The sequence below is a fragment of the Microtus oregoni genome, unplaced genomic scaffold (assembly GCF_018167655.1).
Source record: "Microtus oregoni isolate MIOR12 unplaced genomic scaffold, Mior012 000007F_ref0000211, whole genome shotgun sequence".
Lineage (NCBI taxonomy): Eukaryota > Metazoa > Chordata > Mammalia > Rodentia > Cricetidae > Microtus > Microtus oregoni.
The window spans coordinates 13,504,340-13,530,220 of record NW_024543066.1 but is presented as its reverse complement, the minus strand read 5'-3'; the positions used below and the strand labels follow the sequence as shown (position 1 = coordinate 13,530,220).

General features: G+C 43.9%; 1 protein-coding gene across 1 annotated transcript in view; it reads left to right on the top strand.

Moving 5' to 3' along the window:
* Sh3rf3 (SH3 domain containing ring finger 3) overlaps positions 1 to 25,881 on the top strand; it is a 260,865-nt gene that overhangs the window by 134,795 nt on the left and 100,189 nt on the right. The window contains exon 2 of the mRNA XM_041656365.1: positions 19,633 to 19,908. Within this exon, the coding sequence (XP_041512299.1) occupies positions 19,633 to 19,908 (276 nt within the window). The remainder of the gene's footprint in view (positions 1 to 19,632; positions 19,909 to 25,881) is intronic.

Below are 25,881 nucleotides of genomic sequence, written 5' to 3'. Positions count from 1 at the left end.
AAGAAAAACTGCAACCTTTAATATTCTAGGGAGTTCAAATTAGTTAATATTTTAGAAACTATCACTTTAGGAAGGTCAAAGATACTATTGGCAGCAGCCCACAAGAAAGTTCTTCCCTGTCCATGCACTGATCCCATGATAGACAGGAGGCCTTGTTTTCTGGACTGGATAAAGAGACACTTGATTTTACTTTAAAATCTACATACAAAGTCCAATTAAATTGTGGCAAAGGAATTCCTCATGGACAAAGCAGAAGTAAGCTGGATTGAGTCACCAGCACACAGGATACAATCTGAAGCAGTTGCCACCGCGAAGAAACACGCTGGCATGGCTGTGCTGACACAGGCCAAGGGCTGACTGTGGGCCCTGTCCAGTCTGCAAGCTGCTGCTGCCAAGTGAGCCAGCCAACATGTGAGGGAGCAGTGCCAACCCTGGCACCATTCCACTGTGTTGTTTCGGGAGCCCTTTTCTCTGGAGTGATATAGTAACTTATTTTATGAAGCGCATGTTGAATCTATAAAGTGACCATGGTGTCCTTTTGTGGCCATGACCGTTACTAAGTTGACAAAGAATTTTATAAATGAACACCTTGAGTTTCAGGGATTCCTAGAAGTTGGTGCTAAGAGGACAGTTCAGAGTGGAAAGTGTGCAAATGTGAGGCCCTAGTTGGAAGCTGCCGAGCCCTAGTAAAAGCCATGCATAGTGGCGTGTATCGTGGGCCAGTGCTCATACGGTGAGCGGTAGGCAGAAGCCAGAGAATCTCTAGAGGTTCCCAGGCCAGTTAGCTGAGCCCATGCAAGGACAAAACAGAGAGATCTAATCTCAAACAAGGTGGAAGGTAAGGACTGACCCCTGAAGTTGCCCTCTGACCTTTACATGTGCAGAGTGATGTAAACATACTTATATGCATGTGTGTGTGTGTATGTGTGCGCACACACAAGCTCCTGGAAATCAACATGGACGTTAAACATACAGGGACTTCCCTACTCTAACCCAACCTGTCAACGCCTGGAAGAATAAATCTGTCTCAATTCTTGGCCAAAAGCTGTCTGAGACCCGTGTACCCAGGTCATCATCCTCTATGGGCAGCAAAGTACAGAGTCAGGGTAGGAAACTCAGAGCATTGGGTATTTAGGTTTATTTGGAATCAAGCTTTTTTTTTTTCTCTCTTTTCTGTAGTAACTAGCTCTATATAGGTCCCAAATGTTAATTCATGGCTTCGATCCTTCATATATACCTCTTACAGTAGTCTCTTTCATCCAAGGTTTCACTTTCTGTGACCTTCAGTTACCCTCAGTCAGCCTTGGTCCAAAAAAAATATTAATGGGGAATTCCAGAAATAAATAATTAAAAAGTTGCACACTGGCCCAAATGGCATGATGAAACCTCACCATCCTTCTCTGTCTTTCCCAGACATGGCGTACCCCTTGACCCAGCATAGCCCCTTTACCGCCCATATCTGTCATCTGTCACTGCCCACCCCCAGCCCAAGGCTAGAGCCCCACATCTATGCAGTTCCTCTCATGTTCTCTCTGGGGGGAAGTAATTTAACACAGTAACTGGAAACTCTCCCCTAGTATTTACTTTGCAGGCATTAGTCTCCGTCACTGGTGGGTGTGAACTGAGTCTCACACTTGAAATCCCCATGAGAGAGATGCTAATGGCATCCATTATGCAGATGGACAAATGAGTCTCCGTGCCATGGGGACATAGAAAGGCCAGACCTGAGCCCCAGTCTGTGTCAGAATCAAGCACTTAAGCACAATCCATGGTCACCTGAAAAACCCCTCCAGGGCTAGGGAACATTTGTTAACCCCTTATAGCCAGGTTTTTAGAGAAAAATGTTTACATAGGTATTTGCAAAAAAAAACCTTTGCCACTCGATTTGCGAAAGGCTTGAGAGGTTTACCTATGTAGACCAGGCTGACCTCAAGCTTAAGATCCCCCTACCTCAGTCTCAAAAGTGCTGAAATTACAAATGCACCTTACCCCTCCTGTCTTGCCTTCCCATTTTTATTAGTTTCTGTAGCATCTAGACAACGATGTGGAAAACTATAGTTAAAGATGAAGTGGCGCTTGATGTAAGTTATAAGAAGGTTGTAGAAGGAATTACTGTCCAGACCTCAGCCCCTCCTGAGGAAAGACCTATTGGGTATATGCCTTGCTTGTTAAGATCATTGATGTGTGGCTCCATAGACTCATATCTGTCCAGGAGGGAGGCTATGCCCCAGGAGCTAGCAGTGTGCTGTGAGAAGGGACCAGCTGGCTTGGAGCTTGATTGAGGCTGTAGACTGTGCTCTCTGAGTTGTAGGTGGTAAGCCTTATTTTTTCTAGAGGGGACCCTAGGAATGCAGAGCTGCCAGACTGAACCTCTTTGCGGCTCTCCACAGTGACCGTGGCCTTGCTCACTTGTTTCTCTGTCCGGATCCAAGAATGGTTCAGGCCCTAATCACTGGGCCATTGCCATCTCCCAAGAATGTGGGGGGTAAGCAACACCTCTCCAAACTGGACAATGTAACCAAAATCATCTTCCTTCTGGCCTAATAGACACAAGACGCTGCCTTCCTTTTCCTGCCAAATGTAAGCTGTTTTCTCCACTTCTTGAGGCTCCTCTCATTCTTTGGGGGAAAGCAATGCAGTGGTGGGGAAGACTTAAAATCCTGCTTCCACTTATGAGCCATGAGAACTTAATCATTCCGCCAAGGGTTTTCTCACTGCTAAGAAGGCGATCATAATTGCTGCTTCCCAGAACCTCTATAAGCAATAGTCACGCTACCTGGAGTGTTGTCAGTTCAGCTACACATAACAATCACTTTATTTTGAGGACACATATCTGCAGTTCACAAGCATCTCAGGTCAGATGGCTTGTTTCTAGTATTGTTTGGTGGACTGTGGGAAGTCCTCGTATTTTACTGCGCCTGCTTACTGTCTACAAAAGGCTAGTAATACAAGAACAACCTCAGGGGCTTGCTGTCAGGATCCCACAGGCCAAGAAGTTGAAAGTAGGAACTTTCCTACGTTCACAGTTCACACAGGTGCTTGGGGTGATGAAAACAGCTCTTGGAATCAAGGACCACTTGAGTCCCAGCAAGTGCCCTCAAGACCCAAACAGTATGAGAGGAATTCGCACCTAAGTGGGCACATTAGACCCCTCCTGGTTTTGCTCTGGTGCCATACATTTATAGAGCTAATGTGTGCAAGCCCCAGGATATGGCCCCTCCTTTAGTCACCTGCGTTTACTTCAGTGAATGGTTTTGTCACTGTGGATTGATTGACACACTTCAGAATGTCTGCCCCCGGATCCAACTTCCCAGAGCATCTGTTTTCCTCTGCATGCATTTTTATAGCAACTTCTTTATCAAAAGACAAACACCCATTGCACATCAATTTTATTCTCTTGACGTGAGTAGGAAATATGAAAGGGCAGATGATTGTTTCCAGTGTTTGGAAAAATGAAGTCTCTGAAAACTAAAAGCCCTCTCTGGAAAGGTTCACCGCAAGGCTCCGAGCCTCCCACACTGCTGTCGTGTCGCCAGAAGCTCAGCCCTGATGGTTTGAACGCACTGTGTGCCCCTGGAGGTCTGACCTGCTCCACCCCGCACAGACTATGCAATAAAAGGTGGATGCGCTGGTTATTTTTTGTCAAAGTGACACAGTGAAGGGCCATCTGGGAGGAGGGGACTCCCTGAGAAAATTTCACTATGGGATAGACCTGTAGGCAGATAGACCTGTAGACCTGTAGGCTGTGAGGCTTTTTTTTTTTTTTTTTTTTTTTTTTTGATTAGTGGTTGATATGGGATGTAGCAGGCTTTTCTTTTTTGGCCACCAACCAACTCCCAAATGATGGCATGGAGACTTACTAGTTTTGCATGCTCGGCTTGTTTCTGGCTAGCTCTTTTAACTTAACCTATTTCTCCTTATCTACCTTTTGCCTCCAGGCTTTTTACCTTTCTTCCTTCTGTGTAGCTTGCTTTCACTGCTTCTCTTGTCTGGCTGGCAGCTGTCTGACTGCCCCTGGGACATATTCCTCTCTCTTGTTTTCTTCTTCTCTCTCCCGAGCCTAGATTTCTCCTCCTATTTATTCTCTCTGCCCAGCTGCCCCACCTATCCCTCTCCTGCCTAGCTATTGGCCCTTCAACTTTTTATTAGATCAATCAGGTGCCTTAGGCAGGCAAGATGAAACAGATGCAAAACCTCTTTATGTAATTAAACATACATCCTTACATCATTAAACAAATGCAACACATCTTTACACAGTTAAAGTAATATTTCGCAGCATAAGCAAATGTAACATACCTTTACATTGTTAAATATTCCGCAGCAGGGGGAGGTCTCAGGCTACTGTGGGCCCTGTCCTCCCCACCGGTTCTATAAGAAAGCAGACTAAGAAAATCAGAGGAACAAACCAGGAAGCAGCATCTCTCCATGGCCTCTGCTCTAGTTCCTGCCTCCAGGATCTCACCTTGAGATCCTGCCCTGTCCTCCCTTCATGATGGACTGTGATTGGGGTACATAAGCTAAATAAACCCTTTCCTCTCCAAGTTGCCTTTGGGTCATGGTTTGTATCACAGCAGTGGAAACAAACTAGGACCCCTGGACATGAGGTATGGGAGACTTTGTCACCTGTGTGGCCGCTGATGCGGTTACTCTACAGAGATAATTTGAACAAACGTCTGGAGCTGGGTTCCATTAAAGCTTCCTTGCAAAGGACTTTGTGAAAGGTCCCTAACACTTCCCAATGACTTCAGAATGACGTGCATGGCGCTTTTATAGTATGCAGGAATGTACATGTGCATGCACACACGTGTACACATGAGCATTCCAACTGAGTGTACCTTTTTCCATGCAGTGAGACATGGGTTCAGGAGCTTGAATATGTCATTATGAACTCGAGACAAACTCTTACCAGTGACCCGGATTCAGGACCACCAGCCCCAGGGTTAACACGGTTCTAGGCAGTTCTGAGTATCTCGCTCTTTCATGTTCAATCAGAATTAATTTTTCTCTTTGTGAACTAACTCCATGTGGTAGACGTAATTTAAAAAAATAAAAGCGGCACGCGAGAGAAATGCACCGTGCGACAGAGCTCACGTGGAGGGGTTTTTATTAGAGGAAAGGGAATGAAAAAAACATAGAAGGGGAGAGGGGAGACTGGCCTCTGGAGAGAGGAGCAGAAGAAGAGAGGAGAGCGGGGGTGGGGGAGGGGGCAGAGTCAAAGAGACGCCATGTAGTAGCCAAAGGAGTACCATGCCAGTACCGGTAAGCCACAGCCTAGTGGCAATATACAGATTGATAGAAATGGGTTAATTTAAGATGTAAGAGCTCGCTAGGAATACGCTAATCATTAGCTAAGCAGTGTTGTAATTAATGTAGTTTCTGTGTTCTTATTCGGGTCTGAGCAGTCGGGAAACAAACAAGCAGTCTCCACCTACAGAAAGAGATGAATAAATACACACACTGGAGTTCCCTTGCCTGCCCTGGCCACCCAAGGGTAGTAAGAGCACCAATGAGATGAGAATGAAAGGAACAAAGATCCAGGACTCGGCGGGTCAAATGTAATGAGAGAAATGGAAATTTGATATGGAAGTCAAACTGGGACCAGCCTGTGTTCAGTTCACCACAGGGGAACTTCATAAACTAGAGGCTGGGGTGTTATATAAAATAGGATCGTGAACAAACAGGTCAGGCCTCTCTTCAATTGGAGAAGGCTTCTGATGAAGCGCATGGGAGCACATGGATGGTCACGTTCAATGAGAAATGGAGAGAAGTACGTTGACTTGAAAAAAAAAAGTGCTGTAAAGGAAGATAAGGAGGAAGAGGAAGGGGAGACATGAGCTCCCGTCCCTGATTCTGTCAGGATACAGGCTAAACCGTGGGTGAGAAGACTAGGGAATCGGAAGCTGGAGGAAGTTAAACTGCATTGCTTTATCTCGGGTTCTGGGCTCTGCTGTGTTTCTCTCATGTCCAGCTCTCTCTTGTTTTAGGCTAATGTTCTTGTGGGAAAAGATGCTCACTCCTTGCCGTATTTACTATCTAGCCCATACAAAGGTAGTTCTAATTAGTGTCCCTTTAAAACCTGGTACGAAATATGTGTCAGTTCCTATGGCGTGTACCCGAGCAGCAGGGGATTCGCCATATCTGTGGAGCCTGCAGATTTTGACTGGAGAGTGAGAACTCTGCCTGAGTGAGCTCTATTGTCTGATGAGTCTTGGGCTCTTCTCACAGATGAGAAGAAAGACATGGACATTGGGGGTCATTAGCTGTCATTTTCACAGGGCCTGTAATGCTTGACTGTTTGGAATTCTGGGCTCTTCTCTGGAGTCAGCTCTCTATTCCTGAAACACGGGACAGCTCTGCCGCATGTGGGCAAGTCTGGATTGGTGGTGAGGGGACACCATGCCCACCACCAGCTTCATTTCTTTGCTCAGACTCGGCTTTTGGCTTGAATGCCCTGTTCCTCATTGAGCAATCACTGGGGTTTCTCCTATTCATCCATATCCAGCCACTGTTATGTCTTGGCTACTTAGGTCCTGAGCTTCACAACGTAGAGGAAATAATGGGCAGGAGAGTTTCTCTGAGCCCAGGTTGTAATCCTGAGGAGTCGGTTTTCTAATCCACAGATTTTCTAGTCTACATAATAACCATAGAGAGATTTTCTACACAATGGTTGATACTTACCTAGGAATAACGGAGCTTTGTGATGGGAATGTGTGCTGTAGAAAATTATAGGCATAGAACAAGGGAACTGGGGCCATGAGAAGTTTTCAAAAACAAAATGAGAACCATGCAAGATGGTATTTACAAAAATTCTTGTCCTTTTAAAAAATAGTTTTTATTTTTTTCTGTGTCTGCAAATCATGTGTGGGCCTCGTTGATAAAGGGCACTTAAAAGAAATCCCACACTAGTTCAGAACTGAGTATAATAGAGGGTTATTTATTTAGGGGTAGACTCACAGATCACAATCCTCTGCTGGAATGGGGAACAGCAACCCAATCTCACAGCCCAAAAAGAGGGCAGACACTCACTTTACATAGGCATATGTAGTATGAGGCCACACCCAAGTGGGCAGGTAACTTAAAGGCTACTGGTGGTAGTAGGAATTCCTATAGTACCTTGTACCTGTGAAGACCAGAAGAGGGAGTCAGGTTCCTTGGAACTAGAGTTACAGACAGTTGTGAGCTGCAGTATGGCTGCTGAAAACCAAACCCAAGTCCTCTGGAAGAGCAGCCAGTGCTCTTAACTAATGAGACATCACCCCAATTCTCTTTGGCTATTTTTCAACCTTTTGCTTTTTACACTGTTTCATCCAAATGTCCAAAGAAGAGGGCGATCCTTATTTTTTAATAACAATTTAAATTTTTGAAATTCTAATTACATCATTTTTCCTCTTCCCTTTCCTTTAACCAACCCTTTCCATGTATCCTCCTTCCTGTCTCTCAAATTCATGCTGTTTTCTTCAATTATTATTACACACACATACACACACACACTCCTAAATATATAGCTATAACATGCTAAGTCCATATAATGTTACCTATATATCTGTAATATCAGGGCCTTCCTCCTGGTATTAGATAACCGGTTAGTGTTCTCTTCCCTAGAGAAAACGGTTTCTCCCCTGCTTTCACAATCTCCAGTTATCTGCAGTTCATGTCTAGGGTTGAGGGCCCAGGAGTTACCCTGTCTGTTGGTGTCATCCTTGCTCAGGTCTTGTTCAGGCAATTGTATTGTTGAGGTTTCATGTGTGTAACTCCTATGTTATTTCTAGGAGACGCAATCTCACCAAAGACTCACTTTTCCTCTGGCTCTTAGAATTTTTCTGCCTCCTCTTCTGTGATGTTCCCTGAGTATTGGGTGTAGAAGTATTGTTGTAGATCTATCTATTGGGGCTGGGTACTATACGATCACTTATCTCTAAATTGCTCTTGGTTATGGTTTCCTATAATGGTCTACATCTGTTGCCAAGAAAAGTTCCTTTTATAAAGGGTAGAAACTATATTTATGTGGTGCTGTGAGATAATGCTCTTGTACACTGTAAAGATTTATCACTCATATTAGTTTAATAAAATGCTGATTGGTAGTAGCCAGGCAGGAAGTATAGGCAGGATGACCAGACCAGGGGAATTCTGGGAAGAGTAAAGACAGAGAGTCACCCACAAGCAAGATGAGAATGCTGCATTGAGAAAAGGTACCAAGCCATATGTATAAACATAGACAAGAATTATGGGTTAATTTAAGTTGTAAGAGCTAGTTAGTAATAAGCCTGAGCTAATAGGTCAAACAGTTTATAATTAATATAAGCCTCTGTGTGTTTATTTGGAACTGAATGACTGCAGGCCTGGGTGGGACAGAAACTTCCATTTACAATATGGGCATAAGGATAAATATTTAGAATGTAGTTAAGAATCATGCTTGTTTGGGAAGTCTCTTGGACAACCCTGAATGACTCAAAACAGGACTTCTCATGATTGGTGTTTGGCTATTTGTTAGCTAATCTCTGTCTCTTGAAGGGAATATTGTCATCCCAGATGGGACTTTTTAAAACTTTTTATTTATGTGCATTGGTGTTTTGTCTGCATGTATATCTGCATGAGGGTATCTGGTGCCCTGGAACTGGAGTTACAGACAGTTGTGAGCTGCCATGTGGGTGCTGGGAATTGAACCCATATCTTCTGAAAGAACAACCAGTGCTCTTAACCACCGAGTCATCTCTCCAGCCCATCCCTCAAGATGGGAATTTTTAATTTTAGGTGCATAGAAAATATTGTGGTGGCTTGTGACTTTTTCAGACATCCTTACTATTATTTTTTACTCCTTCCACCTTCTTTATCTTCCTCTCCTCTCCTAATTAATGACCTCAGTTTTTCCATTCCCCCTTGAAATCATATGGTCCCTCTCTATTACCCCCTCATGTTCTTTTTTGACTTGCCTAGTTCTGTAGTTATTCCAAGTTATATATTTACATGTGAAGAGTTGGATCTTAGAACCACAGATGCATATGTTTTTCTGCCACTCAATATGACGTTTTCTAATTCCTGCAAATTTACCTAAAACTTTCATGATGTTTTTCTTTATCACTAAATATTATTCCATAGTATATATGTACCTCATTTTTATTATTTACTCATCTTCTGAAGGATATTTAGTTTGTTTCCATCTCTAGCTATTGTGAGCAGAACAGAATGTACATGGTTGAGCAAGTATCTGAGAAGTAGGTGGTTGAGTCCTCTGGGTCTGTGCTGAGCAGTGATAGAGCTGGACCACATAGGAGATTCATTTTTAACTTTTTGATAATCGTCCACACTGATTTACAGAGAGGCTGGACAAGTCTGCGTTGCCAACAACAGCTAATGTGGATTCCCTTTTCTCCAAACCCCATCCACCATTTGCTGCCTCTTCTTTGCCATTCTGACTTGGATACCATGAAGTCTCAAAGTTCTTTTGATTTGCATTTTTCTACCTGATAGAGAAGATGAACATTTTTAAAAGATATTTCTTGGCAGAACTTTATTTTATTTCTTTAGAGAACTCTTCAAGTACCAATTCCATTTTTTGAATGGGTCACTTGATTTTTTTCCTCTTTTTTTTTTTGTGTGTGTGTGCCTTATGTATTCTGTATATTAATCCTCTGTCTGATGTACATCTGTCAAAGATTCTCTCCCATTCTGTGGGCTTTCTCTTCACCCAGCTAGTTGTTTCTTAGCTATACAGAACCTTTTTTAGATTTATGAGGTTTATCAGTTGTTGGCCTCAATTCCTGGACCAATGAGGTCTTATTCAGAAAGACTTTTCCTGCACCTTGTAAGGCACTGCTTGTTTTCTTCTAGTAGTTTTGATGTCTCAGGTTTAGGCCTTTGTTCCATTTGGAGCCAGTTTTTGTGAAAGGTGATAGATGTGGATCTAATTTCATCCTTCTGTATGTAAACATTTAGTTTTCCAAGACCTTTCGTTGAAGATATATGTCCACATTCAGTTTTCCCAACACTGTTGAAGATGTTACCTTTTCTCCAGTATATATTTTTGGCATTCTTGCCAAAAATTAGATGGCCAAAGTTATGTGTTCTCCCGTTTGGGTCTTGTGTTTTCTTCCATTGATCTCTATGTCTGTTTCTGGGCCAGTTCTATATTGTTTTTATTATCATGGCTCTGTGATATATCTTGAGGGATGGGATGGTGCCCCTTCTATCATTGCTCTTTTCACTTACAAGTTTATGACTATCAGGGATCTTTTGTGGTTCCATATGGATTTTAGGATAGTTTTCTTTTACTGTTGTGAATAATGAGATGGTGAATTTTTTTGGGATAGCACTGAGTATCTAAATAGCTTTGCGTGGTTTTGTCACTTTCATAATAATAATTCTACTTCTCTATGAACATGGGATGTCTTTCCATTTTCTGGTATCTTTATCTCTTCAGAGATTTTAATGTTTTCATTGTAGAGGTCTCTCACCTCCTTAGTTTTATTACTGTATACTGTTTTCTTTGAGACTGTCACGAATAGGAGTGTCCGTGGTCTCTTTCTCTATTTGTTGTTGGTTTATAGAAAGGCTATTGACTTTTGCAAGCTGATAGTGTATCCTGCCACTTTGGTAAAACTGTTGATTGTTCCTAGAGGTTTTCTCAGAATTTTGGGATCTCTTATTCATAATATCATCTGCAAATAGGGTCAGTTTGACTTCTCCTATTTTCTATTTTTTAATCTTTTTTATTTCCTTCTCTTGCCTTATTGCTCCATCTAGTGCTTCAAGCACAATACTGAAAAAGAGTGGGAATAATGAATGGTTCTGAAATCATTCCTAATTTCCCTGGGATTGCCTTAAGTTTTCCTTTGTTTAGGATGGCATTGATTGTGTTTCTCATATATAGTATTTACTCTAGTGAAGTAGGTTACCTCTTATCAGAAGGCATTTTCTACATTTGCTGAAGTAACTGAGGATTTTTTTGTTTCTTGATTTGCTTGTTGGTTGGTCAGCCAGTCCATTTATGTGGTTTATTACATTATTAGCTTATATTTCTTGAACCACGCCTGCATTTCAGGGATAAAGCCAACTTGGTCATGGTGAATAATCTTCTTGATGTATGTTTGCATTTGGAGTGCAAGTATTTTATTAAGCATTAAAAAAATCTATATTCATTATAAATATTGGCCCATATCTTTTCTTAGTCATGTATTTATGTCACTTGGGTATTAGTTAGTGGCTTCATAGAAAGAGTCTGGAAGTTCTTCTATTCTTTTCTTTTTAAATAGTTTAAGGATTGGCTGTAGAGCTTCTTTCTAAGTCTAGTAGGATTCTCCTTGGGACCTATCTGGGCCTGGATGTTTTTTTAGTTGGAAATGTTCTGTTGCTTTCACGCTCTTCTTCCCTTGTGGGTCTGCTTAGGTTATTGGTTTTATGGTGGTGGTTTGGATGAATCTAGGAATTCATCCTTTTTAGGTTTTCCAACTGAATAGAGTGCTGTTTTTTTTTTAAGTATTCCCTTACAACATCTGGATCTGTAATGTTCCTCTGTTCATTTCTAATTTTGTTAATTTGGATCTTTTCTTTCTTTCCAGTAGGAGGGAAAGGGTCTGTTGGTCTTATTGAACTTCTCAAAGAACATGACCAGATCTCCAATTTGCTGGTTCTTTGCGTTGTTTTCCTTCTGTTTTATTAATTTCAGCTCTGATTTTTACTATTGCTTGCCATCTAGTGGACTGGTTCTTGCTTTTTCAGATTGTTGAGATGTGTCATCAAGTCACTTCTTTGTGCTCTTTCTCATTGTGTCTTTAATGTGGGCATTTAAAGTTATGACTGCCCCTTGTAGAATGGCTTTTTCAGGTCTCAGAGGTCTCTGTGGGTTGTGTGTTCTTTTTCTGTAGTTTCAAGAAATTTTTAAAAATGTACTTCTTGATTTCATTTTTATCCATTAATCATTCAATAATCAACTGTTTAATCTCCGTGAGTCCTTTCCAGACCTTTGTTTGCTGTCAGTTTTAAATTGTATTGCATCAGGGTAGGTGGATACACTAAATTGATTCAGGGTCATTGAATTTGCTAAGATTTATTTTGTGACTCAGAGTGTGGTCTGTTTTATAGAGGTTTCCACAAGCTGCTGAGTACAACATGTATTCTCTGGTGTTTGAGTACGATATTTTATAGATATTCTGAAGTCTATTTGATTATGATGTCTTTAATTTTGATGTTTCTCTAAACAGAGATGTTTGTCCTGATGGCCTCTCTATTGGAGAAAGTGAGGTATTGAAATGACCTCGTCTTAATGAGTGACTGATCATTTATGTCTTTAATTCTTAATTATATACTCAATTTAATAAGCACATCTTTTATGAAATTTGAAAACACCAAAACCAGAGTTTGGTGCATACATGTTTAGAATAGTAATGTCTTTTTTGGTTAACTGTTCCCTCAATTAGACTGAAATGTCCTTTATCTCTTCAGGCTGGTTTTAGTTTGAAATCTATTTTGTCGGATATTAGGATAGTGGTGCCTGCTTGACTCCTTGTCCCTTCTGACTGGAGTTCTTTTGTGCATCCTTGCGCTCTAAGGCAGTACTTACCTTTAAGGCTAAGATGGGTTTCTCGTAGACAACAGAGCATGTTTGTGTCTTGATTTATTCAGTCATCCAGTGTCTTCTGGGGGAAGAAAGGGGACCCATAATATTTAAAGATTTAATATTGAAAGGTTTGTGTTGATTGGGATCATTGTATTGTTGAGTCTGGTGTTGTTATTTGTGAAGTGTTGCTTTCTGTTTGAGTAATTTTGATTATGTTTGTTCTCTTTCCTTAGTCTCTCTCTGTTCTTTCCTTTCTTTACTCCAAAATATTGCTGCTTGTATTTTTTTAGCTCTTAGATATAATATTTTTATGCTGCTTACAACATGGGAAGTTTTTCTTTCTCCTTCAACTGTGGGGGACAGTTTTGGTGGGCACATTAATCTGGGCTGGTCACTGTGGGTTTTAGGGTTTGGAATGCATTGCTCCAGGCTCCTCTGGCTTTCAAACTTTCCATTGAGAAATCAGCTATTAATCCGATGTTTTCCTTTATATGTAACGTGTGTGGTTTTTTGTTTGTTTGTTTTTTCTCTCTTAGCTTTCAGTCCTCTTTCTTTGCTCTGTATATTTAATGTTTTAACTATAATGTGCCATTTGGGAGTTTCTTTTCTGGTCTCCTCTTTTTGTGTTCTGCGTACTTCTTGTTTTTGTGTGGCTATGTCCTTCCTTATTTGGGGGGAAGTGGTCTTCTATGATCTTATTGATATTCTAGCTTATTCTTCTTGCTCATATTGTTATGGTTTAAATTTTGGTGTTTCACATTTCATTTGTGTTTCTTGTTTTGTTTTTTAAATTTCATATTCTTTGCTTATTTATGCTGGATCCTGTATGTTATCTGCTTTGTCCTGGGCACCACTATCCTATCATCTGCTTGACTCATTCTACCTGTCGGGCTCTCTCTTAGCTTTTCTGTCTGGGTTGTTAGGTTTTTCATTCCCATCTTCATTTTCTCTTGAGTCTTCTTCATTGTGTTTATCTCTTTATTGCATTCTATTTTCAAATCTTTATATTCCATTTTCATCAGCCTTATATTTATGTTTCCTTTGGCATTGCTCAGGTATTTATTCTCTTTAAGTCCATCTCTTTTAATTTATTGAGCTGTTTCTTTGTGTCTTCTTTAAACTCCTGTATTATTTGATGACATTTATGATTGTTCTTTTAAATTCTATTTTGTGGGCTTCATCTAGATAATTCTCAATGGTGAACATTTCTGTAGGACTGGTGGATTTGGGAGGGTAGCTACTGCCTTGATCTTTAATAGTGTTTATATACTTGCAGTGAGACCTGGGCATGTGGACTTCCTTTGTTATAGACCGAGTAGGTCAGGGCAGAACACAGGTTGTGTACAGGTCTGGTTAGGCCTAAAAATTGGATATATGAAGTCAGGTGGACACAGTGAGCTGCCCTGGTGTGTAGGATGTGCATCCTGTTCCTATCCTGAAATTTGGGTAGATCTAGGGTTTGATGTGGGTATCTGCAGAGGAGGATCATGTAGACCTGCCTGAGTAGTCTCTGGAGAAGTGTATACAGGATCTGGTTGAGTGAAGACTGTGGATGTGGCTTGGGATGAGCATGTAAGTTGTGGACAGTCAGGGAGAAACGTTAGAAATTGTGTGCTGTGTGGGCAAGAGTGACCAGAGGCAGGCTGATGTACTGGACATGAGGTCTGGGCCAGACCTGGGGTTTGAGGAAGGGTACATGAAGGGGAGGACCAGGCAGACTCACCTTGTTAACTCTGGGGAAGGATTGACCCTTGATTTAAAAAAAAAAAAAAATTGATGAATCGATAACAAAAGTACCACTGACCCAAGGTTGAACATATTACACTTTCATTGGTCTGTGTTTCAAGCAGAAGTAAGTGTGTGTGTGTCTGTCTGCCTGTCTCTCCCCGTCCCTCTCTCTCTGTATGTGTGTGTGTCTGTCTGTCTGTCTCTCCCTGCCCGTTTGTGTGTGTGTGTGTGTGTGTGTGTGTGTATAAAGTTGCAGTACTTGTGGTCCTGGAAGTCTTTGTTTTGGGGTAACAGGCATGAATATGTAAGATCCCCTTGTTAGTAACCTTTTGGTTTGCTTCATTTATTTATGTACTTACTTATATCTAGGGTTTGGAAAAAGTGATTCCATTTTGATTCTGGTAACTTTCACATAGTTTCAGTTAATATCTTGATCCTGTGACCTTTTACCAGGCCAGGGACGAAGGACAAAAACGGGCCAACTGTCTATAACATTGGGACCCATAGCCATTGCTAACAGGGTGTTAGAACCCCAAGTAGCAAGCGCCGAATGAAAGAGCCTGAATGCAGAGAGTCTAAAGATGGAGGAGGTCTTGATTCACGTACTTCACTCTGGCTTTCTGGGGCTCTTGTGGTGCAGGAGCCATCTATGAGTGCTCATCCACTTTGCTTCAGGACATGGTGACCCTGTGGCCCAGGGATGCATGAGGGACCCTGCATAGTTGGAGGTCTAATGGAATCTCATTTGTCAAAGCAAACTGCTGAATTTGATGCCTTAGAAGCTGGAGAGCGCAGCTATGCATATGTAAGAACCCAGTCTCCGTGGGGTAGGACATTAAGCCCAGAGGAAGATCTGCGTGTCTCATCTGAGTAATGAGCCATGAAATTGACATTATAAGTTTTAATTATTATTAATGCCTTGCAGGGTAGCTGGTGTTAATTATTCTGTAGGCTTCCCAGATATATTTCTTCCCCTTTCCTTTTATTTCTTTTTCTTTAATGCCTTAATGGTGGCTTCCTGGTAGTGTTTGAACTCAATTCCTCCTAAGGGGAATACCCTCCCTGTGAGAGAAGTTCTCTGGAAAGGAGGCAAATGGCTGTGGCTGGAACACAGGCAGCAGGAACCTGGGAGTTGGATGGGTTGCCACAGTGAGATTTGCAGGAGTCTCATTCCTGCTCCCCCTTCCCAGTAATACTCACTTTCCTCTAGGACCAGCCATGAACTAATTAGTTAACCTTACAATGGGCTTTAAAGATCAAAGACTGTAGGAAGTGCCTTGAGTCACATTTTTGAGCATCTTTTAACAGGGAGTGCTGGTTTCTGGCTCTTCTGCTCCTGCCAAACTTCCTGTCAACATCATTTCTGACTCTGTGTTTCTGTTTCTGTCTCTGTCTGTCTCTGTCTCTCTGTCTGTCTTTCTCTCTCTCTCTCTCTCTCTCTCTCTCTCTCTCTCTCTCCGTGTGTGTGTGTGTGTGTGTGTGTGTGTGTGTGTGTGTGTGTCTGTTACTTCTATAGATTGTGTTCTATTAGATCCTCATGACAGTCAGGGGTACAGGAGTGAGCGCTGACCTTCCCTGCCCCCTGCCTTTCCCTATTTCTTTTTCCTTACCTATCAGCTGCAGCAGAGACACAGGCCTGACTCAGGATCACCCTGAGTTCCTTTGAACTAACAGCACAAAGATGGTGAATTGTCTCTCAGGCTTCTCTTGGGTCCTGGTTGTTTGGGTGGCTATAGCACAGCTCTGTTAATGCGGCAGACAGGAAGCTTCCAGGCATAGGAGCCCAGTGCCAATGCTGTGGATCTGGGAGGGGAAAGAGGTGGTGTGGAGCTGTGTCGGCAGAGCCCAGAAATTTCACAGGTTGTGTATCCTCTTTGGGAGTTGTCATGTGTAGTCAGAGGTTGTTCATTTGTTCATTCATGGCCACTCTGACTCTAAATAATCACATAGAAACTATATTATATGTAATACTGTTTGGCCAATAACTTAAGTGTATTTCTGGCTAACTTATATATCTTAAATGAACCCATTTCTATTAATCTGTATATTGCCACATAGCTATTTGTGGCTTACTTGCAAGATTCCAGCGCATCTGTCTCTGGCAGAGGCTACAAGGCTTCTCCCTGACTCCACCTACTCTCTCTATATATCTCTTTCAGCCTGGCTTTACTCTGTTAAGCCATTGGCTGAAAGTACCTTCTTTTTTAACCAATGGCAATAAATCATCTTCACAGCATACATCACCTCCCACATCAGTCATGTTACCCCTGATGGCTAGGAAAGTATGCATTTGCTCCTGTGCCATGGAATTTGGATCCCTTGGCACAGTAAAAAGCCACTGGAATTTGCAGGGTAGACTCTGATTTACACCTGTGCAGCCAGCATAGTAGAGTACATTGAGAAAAGAGGAGAGGTAGGTAGGGGGAAGATCCAAGAGTCTAGCAGTAGATTAGCAAGCTTTAAGGAAGAAGACCGTGTTCGGGGAAGGATGGGCTAACTGTGCCCATCTAACTGTGATGGCGTTTGCATGATAAGGATGAGGACTATAGGAAGTAGAGCTAAAGGGACAGAGAGAGCTTTGTGGGACGTCTAGAATCTGCATTCCAAAAAAGTAGCTACACTGATATGAAATCTTCTGGTCGTCATGGGCGTGGAAGTATGCTTTGGCCTGTTAGGGAAGTACGGGTAGATTTGAGAGTTTGAGACACTGAGGCAAGTAGAATTTGGCCTGTAACCATGATGATGAGTAGCCTGTGGCCCACATATGTGTGGGACTGTCAGCCATGTAGAGAATTGATAAAAACCAGAGTCCTCTGAGGCTCAGGGTGGATGGATGCCTTTCAGGACCAGGAAGTAGGTAACTTGGGGGCCCCTGGCCTGGGTAGGATTCTGCAGTCCAGTCAAACTGATGCCTAGGAGTTTCCCTGACACTGTATCCCCACCCTCCCAGCTAAACTGGGATCCAGTGTCATGGTTGCCAATAGTGAAGGTGGGACTTGAAATGGTCCCTGTGTTGGCCTGTCTAGAAAAAGCCAAGTCCTTTCTAAGCAGAGGCAGCTAGGGGAGGACTCCATGTTCACTGGCATGAGATCTTTTTTTTTTTTTTAATATATTAAGAATTTCTGCCTCCTCCCCGCAACCGCTTCCCATTTCCCTCCCCCTCCCCCGATCAAGTCCCCCTCCCTCATCTGCTCGAAGAGCAATCAGGGTTCCCTGACCTGTGGGAAGCCCAAGGTCCAAATCAGGAGCAGAAGGAGATGGAGCACGAGCAAGGAACTCAGGACCACGAGGGGTGCACCCACACACTGAGACAATGGGGATGTTCTATCGGGAACTCACCAAGGCCAGCTGGCCTAGGTCTGAAAAAGCATGGGATAAATCTGGAGTGAGATCTTTGAAGGAGACAGCAATGATGTAGGTTTAGCATGGTCTATACTACTCACGCTATGGTCAGTGGTAGTAGATGCTTCCAAACAGTCACCAAAGCCATGCATGTCTCTAAGATTACTGCTTCAAGCACACACACATCTTCAAGAGATGTGTCTAGCAAAGGGAGTGCACACAATGCCAGTCCATGTCAAGAGATGATCCTTTGGGTACCTAGTAGAGGTGCTTTGTGAACAGAATGTGTTATTTTCTTACTGCCTCTTAAACCCATTTTCTGAGTTAAATTCCAAGTGTGGCCATATAGTCAATAGTGAAAATATTTCTGCCATGGCATTCCCGTCATTATTTGACTTTTAATGTGGCAGCAAGCTGAGTTGAAAAGGGAGAAACATCATCGTTTTGTAAACTAGCTAGCGGGGTGGAGATGGGTTTCCCAACCTACTGACATCCTGAGCTTGGTAAATTCGTGGTTATTGGGGAATGTGCTATGAATTGGGGGCTCTGCTTCTTAGATGCCACTCGTACCCCTCCTCAGTGTGACAACCAAAAATCTTGAGACAAATTGTTCCTCATGGAAAAGCCATGGGCCAGGGACTGGCTGGCCATTATATGGCCCTGAGGTTTTTCTGATGGCCCACAGCCAGCTACCTCTTTAGTCTTTCCTAAGCAAAGTATTGGATTGCAAATTGCCTTTCGCCTGTGCTCTCTAAAGTCTGGGCCTGGTACAGTCTATTGTACTTAGACCACAAAGCCATCCAGAATGAGTTCTGTAATGAAAAGTTCTCTGGTGTTACTGTTTAATTGGCTAGTGGGGGTTGTTTGTCAATCTGCCAGCAGGTTTCTCTTAAATGCTGTCATCAGACATCTCCAAGACATAAATGTAGAGTGATTGATTTGCAATGTGCTATTAAACCCTCTGCAAAGACTTTTTGATGTCCTGTGGCTTTGAGTTTTGTACAGCTATTGATTGATTCGAATACTACAGAACCCTTGGCTCAGGCAGCCCTTGTGAGAAAAATGCCACTTCTCGTAGGGAATTGCTGGACATTGACTCGGGGACAATGACAAGGCTTTCCTCGGGCACAAAATGGATCACTGAACAAGTGTGGACCACCAGGAAAGAAAAGCAAGAGACACTTAGGTAGCTGGCCAGAATTGACCAATGAGGGCCAGTTAGGAAAGTATAAGGAGCAGGACAGTAAAACCTGATCGATTTAGGACTGAGAAAATCCTGGCTGCCATGAGAGGGGAGGCAAAGATTTTGTTTGGGCTGTAACTGTGGCTGCTGTCTGAGTCCGCAGTAGCAAATGATATTCAAATAAGTTCACAGACATTGACAGGGTGATAGAACACCTCCTGACTGCACAAGACCAGGCTGAGATATTCTTGGAGGGGTCCTGTCCTCTGGACCCGATTGTTGTGTGAAGGGAAAGCTTGCTTGGCATGGGGAGTGGGGAGGTATGTGACTTGGGACTAGAGGTGGAGTGGCCTCTGCATTCCTCCACCAGGAATCTCTCATCTGGGCTGGGTGAGTATGTGCCACTGGTCCGTGGAGAGGCAGGCACACACAGTGAGTGAGATATTGGCTGCCCAGCTTGCTCTGAACTAGTTGTCTCCTTTTGTGCCTATATCCTTATCTTTGACAGATAAAAATTCATTACTTCCTTTAGAGCCTTTTCCGTGCAGTGCAGTGCAGTGCAGTGGTCTCTATAGAAAGTTGGACTGTACTTGGTCCTCGTGTTTAGGGTTGAGAACTTTGCTATTATATGGACTATCTTGCTTTTGTGAGGTCAGAGAACTTATGTGTTCCCGTGTTAGACTGTTCCTTTAGGATGGTTTCTGGTCTGCGAATGTTGTTTATATATAAGACATACAATGACCATTGAACCCATACTTCCAAGGTCAAATTTCTCAGGTGTTAGGGAGAGCCATTCCAAGTAACCACCTGTTGTTTTCTGTTTCAGAATCTATCCCAGCTTCCCTATGGCAAGGCCCTCTACAGCTATGAGGGGAAAGAACCTGGTGACCTCAAGTTCAACAAAGGGGACATCATCATCCTGCGGCGTAAGGTGGATGAGAACTGGTACCACGGGGAGCTGCAGGGGACTCATGGCTTCCTCCCAGCCAGCTACATCCAGTGTGTCAGGCCCTTGCCACAGGCTCTGCCCCAGGGCAAAGCCCTGTATGATTTTGAGATGAAGGACAGAGACCAAGACAAAGATTGTCTGACCTTTACTAAGGTAAGGTGAGCCCCATGGTTGGCCTATGTCTACTGGTGTCTTTTGAACCAAGAGTCGGCGTTTAGGTTTAGAGCCTGACCTCTCTGCTAGGCCTTGAGCAAATGACCACCCTCCCTCCCTGTGCCTCCGTGGGAGTGTGCTTCATGGACTTGATTGTTTTGTTGTTGATTTTGTTTGTGTGAATGAGAACTCCTAAGAAGAAGCCGTGTCTGCAGAGTGTGGAGAGACTGGATTGTTGCAGGTCCAGAGACAATTACCTTTTCTTAGGCTGGCATTATCCCCGCCCCCAAAGTCATTTTTGACCGCTCGGTGTCAGATCTAGCCTCCTGTGACTGACAGATGGACTCCTTTTTGAATCTATTAACTTAGCAGACTGCTGGCTTCCACCAGCCCAAAGGCTAAAAATGTCACCACATCGATCTTAGGGCTACAGACAAGTCCCCTCCCCCATCTTGGTGTAACCACCTCCATGATGCACCCGCCATTGGTATTCTAAACTTGCCTTGATTATGACTTTCTTTGTTCTGTAAAGCTATATAACTTCATGAAATGACTTTTGTAGCACACATTCTAATTGTTCTTAATAAAAACAAACCAGAGTCAGATCTTTAGGGGGTGAAAGCTGAGAGATCAGAGAAACAGAGTAGTCAGTCACTAGAGAGACCTTTGACCTCTACTGATGCTCAGACCAAACGGGCGATGCTGTCCTCAGACTGCGTCCTCTGACTGCCTCCTCTGACTGACTGCTTCACACTGCATTTCCAGGCTGCTTGCTCAGACTGCAGCTATCTCCACCAAACCTCAGACTGCGCTGAGCTCTTACCTCCTCCTGCCTTATCTTCCTCTCTCCACCCAGTCATATCCCTCCTATCTCCACCTCCCTAGTGCTGGCATTAAAGGCATAGACTCCCAAATACTGGAATTAAAGGTATGAGTCACCACCACCTGGCCTCTAGTGTCTTAGCTCTACACTCTGATCTTCAGGCAAGATTTATTTGTTAAAACACAAACAAAATATCACTACAGACTTCCCATGATAGAAAATGGCTTGGGGGTTCCCCAGGTTCTAGTCATTCAGAATGTTGCAGAATAAACCATATCTCATTCTCTTCAAGGCAAGAGCTGTGTTGTTTGCATTGACATTTGTTTCGTGTTGATTCTCACTGGGGAATGGTATGAGATGACACAGCCCACTAATGCATAATTCTGGCCAGCACTGGTACTGACTCTTGAGATAGGCGGGCTGTGAGCCTCAGTAGCAGTCATCATTTTAAGGTTTTAAATATTTAATATATAAAGAGGAGTTGAGTTTTAAGTATTGAATACACACACACACACACACACACACACACACACACACACACGGGAGTTGTGTTTTCCCAGGACTCAAGGGATCATTGTAGAACTATTGCAGACCGACCCTCAGTTCATCCAATAAAGTTGTCCTATCTGGGCCCAAAGCCAATATCACATCTCTCCTGTAGGGCAAAAGCTGAATCAACTAGGCATGGAGAATCTCTTTTATTATTATTACTATAGATAATAATAATTTTATGAGTATAATATATTGCATTCATGTATGTCTGTGTGCCATGTACCTGCATGATGCCCACAGAGGCCAGAAGAGGGGTCCATGGATTTGGAGTGAGTTACAGATAGTTATGAGCTGCCATGTGGTTGCTGGGAATTGAACCCAGGGCCTTTGGAAGAGCAGCCAGTGCTGTTAACCACTGAGCCGTCTCTCCAGCTTGGCATGGAGAATCTTTTGAAGCACCTAGCCTGAGGACCTGGTCACTAAGCAAACATTTACTGTGGAGTCAGTGAAACGCTGAGTCAGGTTTGTGGTCGTTCTGGAGTTCCTGTGATTACTCATTGGTGCCAGGTAGCAGACTAGCTCTTGTTCTTGTTGTTACATTTGGAGATTGCCAGGGAAGCAGGTGGAGCCTTGTGTCATTTCCTCTGGGGTCCTCTCTCCTAGCTCCTTCCTCCTTCCTTTCCTTCTCCCACCTTCTCCCCGCAAGGCTGTAAACAACAGAACTGGGATTCTCAGTATCTGGTTTGAAGAAACAGTGCCTGGAGATTGCCACTCTTCTCCACGCCCGCCCACCCCCTCTTCATCTGCCGGTACAGAGCTTGGCTGCGGCGCTGCAGCTCTCCACCAGCTTCGCGACTACCTTGCACACCATTTTCTGAGAAAAGTTGATGGTCCCTGTGCCAGACTGCTGTTTAGGTCTCATTCTGTTGTTCGCCTGACAGTGACTAATCTAGTTTCCGTTCTGGGAACCAATGCTTTCTTTCTCCCTTTCATCAGGGCGTTGAGATGCTAATTCCTTTCCTTAGCTCTCTTAGCTCCTGGGGAAGCCGGCCCTGGTCTCCTTCACTGGCTCCCTCTCTTTTCCTTTTCTCAGTCTGAAGCCTCTGGAGCCTTCCCAGGGCACCTGGCAGGCTTCTCAGCTTTGGAGAGCCTACCCTGAGCAACTCCACTCCAGTGTGGGTGCCCATGCTCTCCGCGCCGGCACTTGTAGCTTCTTACATCCTTGCTGAGACAACAGGCTCTAAATGACTTTTAGCTCTATTGGCAGCAACAGCAGAATCAATAGAGTCAGAGACTCTCCTTGTGGGCACACAGGGAGCTCCTCAGGACAGCTCACTCAGTAAGTGTAAAGCCCAGGGTGTTCCCTGGCAGGCCAGCTTCTCCCTGTATGATGGCAGACTCTCTTAACTTCCGTTTCCATTTCGGGTGCCTCTGCCTGTAGCACTCACTGCCAGTAAAGACCAGATTCCCTGGACGAGAGCAAGTGGATTGGATATTTGTCTATTTATTCCACACAAAAAGTACACACTATCCTGTGTTCAGGGACAGAGGTCTGGCTCCTCCTGGAACCTGGGCTTGGGAAACAGGCACAGAGTAAGTCTAGAGAAATGAGCGTAGCCAAAGACTGCCTCAAGGGAAGCGGCATGGTGTCGCCCTGTGAGGAAGAAGATGAGACAAGGCATGAAGACTCCAGTGTAGTCAATGACAGAACTATTCCGTGTTTCCAGAGAAAGTGTACGTTAGTCCTCGAGGGGCAAATTAGAGCCCAGTTGGCCTTGGATTCATTCTGTGACCGGCATGTGTAGGATGCGTGGCTGTTGCCCTCACTATGTCCCTGATGTAGGTTTGGTATTTGAGGCTCCTTAGAGGGAGACCTGGACCAGCTGTGACAGGGTCCAGGGCTCTGCTGTCACTGAGGGTAGCAGCTGTTGCCATGGCATTCTGCTGGAAGTATCATATTGCACCATCTTTGCACAAAGGACTTTCTTTTCTTGAATCCTGTGGGTTCCTATAAATGGGAGGCCTCTGAGTATGATTCCCAAAGCACTGTGACTCCTACCATATCATACCCATATCATCAACACCCCCGCCCTCTCCTCCAAGGAGCAAAGTTCCACGTTTTTGTTTTTTTGTTTTTGTTTTTGTATGCTCCTCTCACTTCTCACCCTCTCCACATCTGGGTCCCAGAGGACACGAGCATCTTCTTGGAGCTCTCTGCTGGGTTCCATGCTTCCTGGCAGGACTTGGACAATGTCTGCAGTGCCACTGAGATACAGTCCCACAGAGTCGGGACTGATAGTTGGACCTGAAGCTGAGCTTCTGGGAACCAGCAAGTTAGTGTTATTCTAAAGCCGTGTGTCCAGTTAGTTCTCAGGCCCCTAGACACCTGGTCTCTCCCATAAGCCCAGCCTTTGGACTAAGGGAACACAAGAGTGGCGCCCCCCACGAAGCACCAGAGCCTCTGGCAGGTTCAGCATGCCATCTTTCTTGCCTTCAGTCTTTGTATTTGCATATTCCCAGCTTTGGGGAAACAAAGCTACAGGAAACTGATAAAAAAAAACAAAAAACAAAAAAACCACACACACACACACACACACAAAAAAAAAAAAAACGTTTTCTAAAGCTCTATTACCAAAGGTCATTATTCTCTTTTTCGAGCAGATTGGTTTTAGAATGACTTGATGCTGTTTTAATACTACCCATTCAAAAGATAATTCTGCAGGTAAAAATGAGGCTTTGATCCAACCGCCTTGTAACTTTTCAAATACCACTCCAGTGGTGTGCTTTAAAAGGAAGCATTATAGTTTGGGTATCAAATGCCCTCCACAGTCTTGTGTTTGAATCCTTGGTCCCAAGTGGTGATGCTATCTGGGGAAGATGTCAGCCATTTATCGGGTGAGGCCCAGATGGAGGAAGTAGGTTGTTGGGAAAAGGGCTTTTGACAGAAGGTTGTCTCAGTTTACAAATGGCACCCCAGGTTGGGAGCCATATGAAGCACAATTAATAAAAACCCAGAGACTGAAATTGAGGTTCAACCTGAAGGTCTAAAAAGTAAAACATTGAGCCACTGGCTCTTACCTCTACCTCAGTCCAAAGTGGTGATCCTGCCTCCAGGAATCTCAGAATGAGCCTGAGCCTGAGAGCTGTCTCCTCCCATTTTATTATCCTCTCTAGTTCTGGGATTAAAGGCGTGCACCAGTACTGCCTCGTTTCTATGGCAAGCTAGTGTGGCTTCTGGGATTAAAGGTGTGTGTCATTGCTGCCTGGTCTGTAAGGCTGACCAGTGTGGCTGTTTTACTCTTCTGATCCTCAGGCAAGCTTTATTTATTAAAATACAAATGAAATGCCACTACATCTTTGTTCTTTAGAGGACTGAGATGAGGCACAGAGGGGCTAGAAATACGATGGGCGTTGCAGTATTTCGGGAGTCATATCCAGATGTCTCCCATGGGATTCAAGAATTGAAAGTCCTTGTGCAAAGATGCTGTAGTATCCTAAGTCAGAGACACCGAAAGCCATGAGCACCAGTCAGCTGAGGTGCACAGTAGCGGGAGGGGTTACAGCTCTCAAGACAGAGGTGTGCTTTGGGTGTGAGAGGGTGCTGAGTTTCATTAGGGTTTTGACAGCTTGCTACCATTCTCTTACTCCTATTCAATTATAAAACTCAGAAAATGCTTCTTGAGCTTCCACTGTACAAGTTTTTGAGACGTTGGAATCATCTCCACTGCCTCCTGAGGTAGGGATATATGTTTTCAGGGCTTGTATTCTCAGGCACATGACCCAAAGCAGGAGGAACCCAAAGAGAGCTGGGGCCCTCAATCACCCCCTTTTGAGCACCCCACTTGGCTACTTTACTTGGAAAAGTTCTCAAGAAAGCTAGAAGTAGGGCTCAGCTCTCTTCCTGACCTTCTTCTAGATTCCTCTGTTCCCACCCCTCGCAAAGGGATTCTAAATAAGATACTAAGGGCTCCAGAAAAGGGCATGAGCTTACAATGCCCTTGCCTTGCCCGGCCCTTCTTTTGTTCTCAAGGTGGGGTTCAGAGAAACAAAAGGGTCAACAACTACATAATTGAAGTGAAAAGCAAGTGGTGGCTCTGCTTTGCCTAGTCCCATTTGAAGTTTTATAGGCAAATCTGATAAATACACAACATGCGCATCTCCCTCAGACATCCCTGCACGCTGGCCTTGGCAGCATGGCTCTCTGCAGGTGCCCACGCGTGTTTACCATGGATGCATGCAGTGACCTTTCAAAGTCCTATCACCAGTGCGCCGCTTGGAACCTGTCAGTGACACTCTGCTCAGGGGCTTCTCATTTCCCCTCTGGTCAGTATCAGAGCCCGCACTGTCTCCAGCGTTCTTTCTGACCCAGAACTATGCCTTCTCAGCCCTCAATCCACTCCCAGCGCTTGCTTACCCTACACCTGATTATTTCTGTCTTCAGCAGGCCTCACGCTCCCTGGCCTGGTACATCTAGCTATTCCCCCAGCTCGGTGCCCTTCCTCAACTATTTGCAGCTCCGCCCTCTGCTTGATCTTTAGATACTTCCCCTTTTGATCTGCCTCACTCCTGATGGTGCTCCTATGCTTGGGACTCCATCTTTTTACCCTACCTTTCTCCTCCTTAGATGTAGGCGCGTATAATATAGTACCATCCTCTCC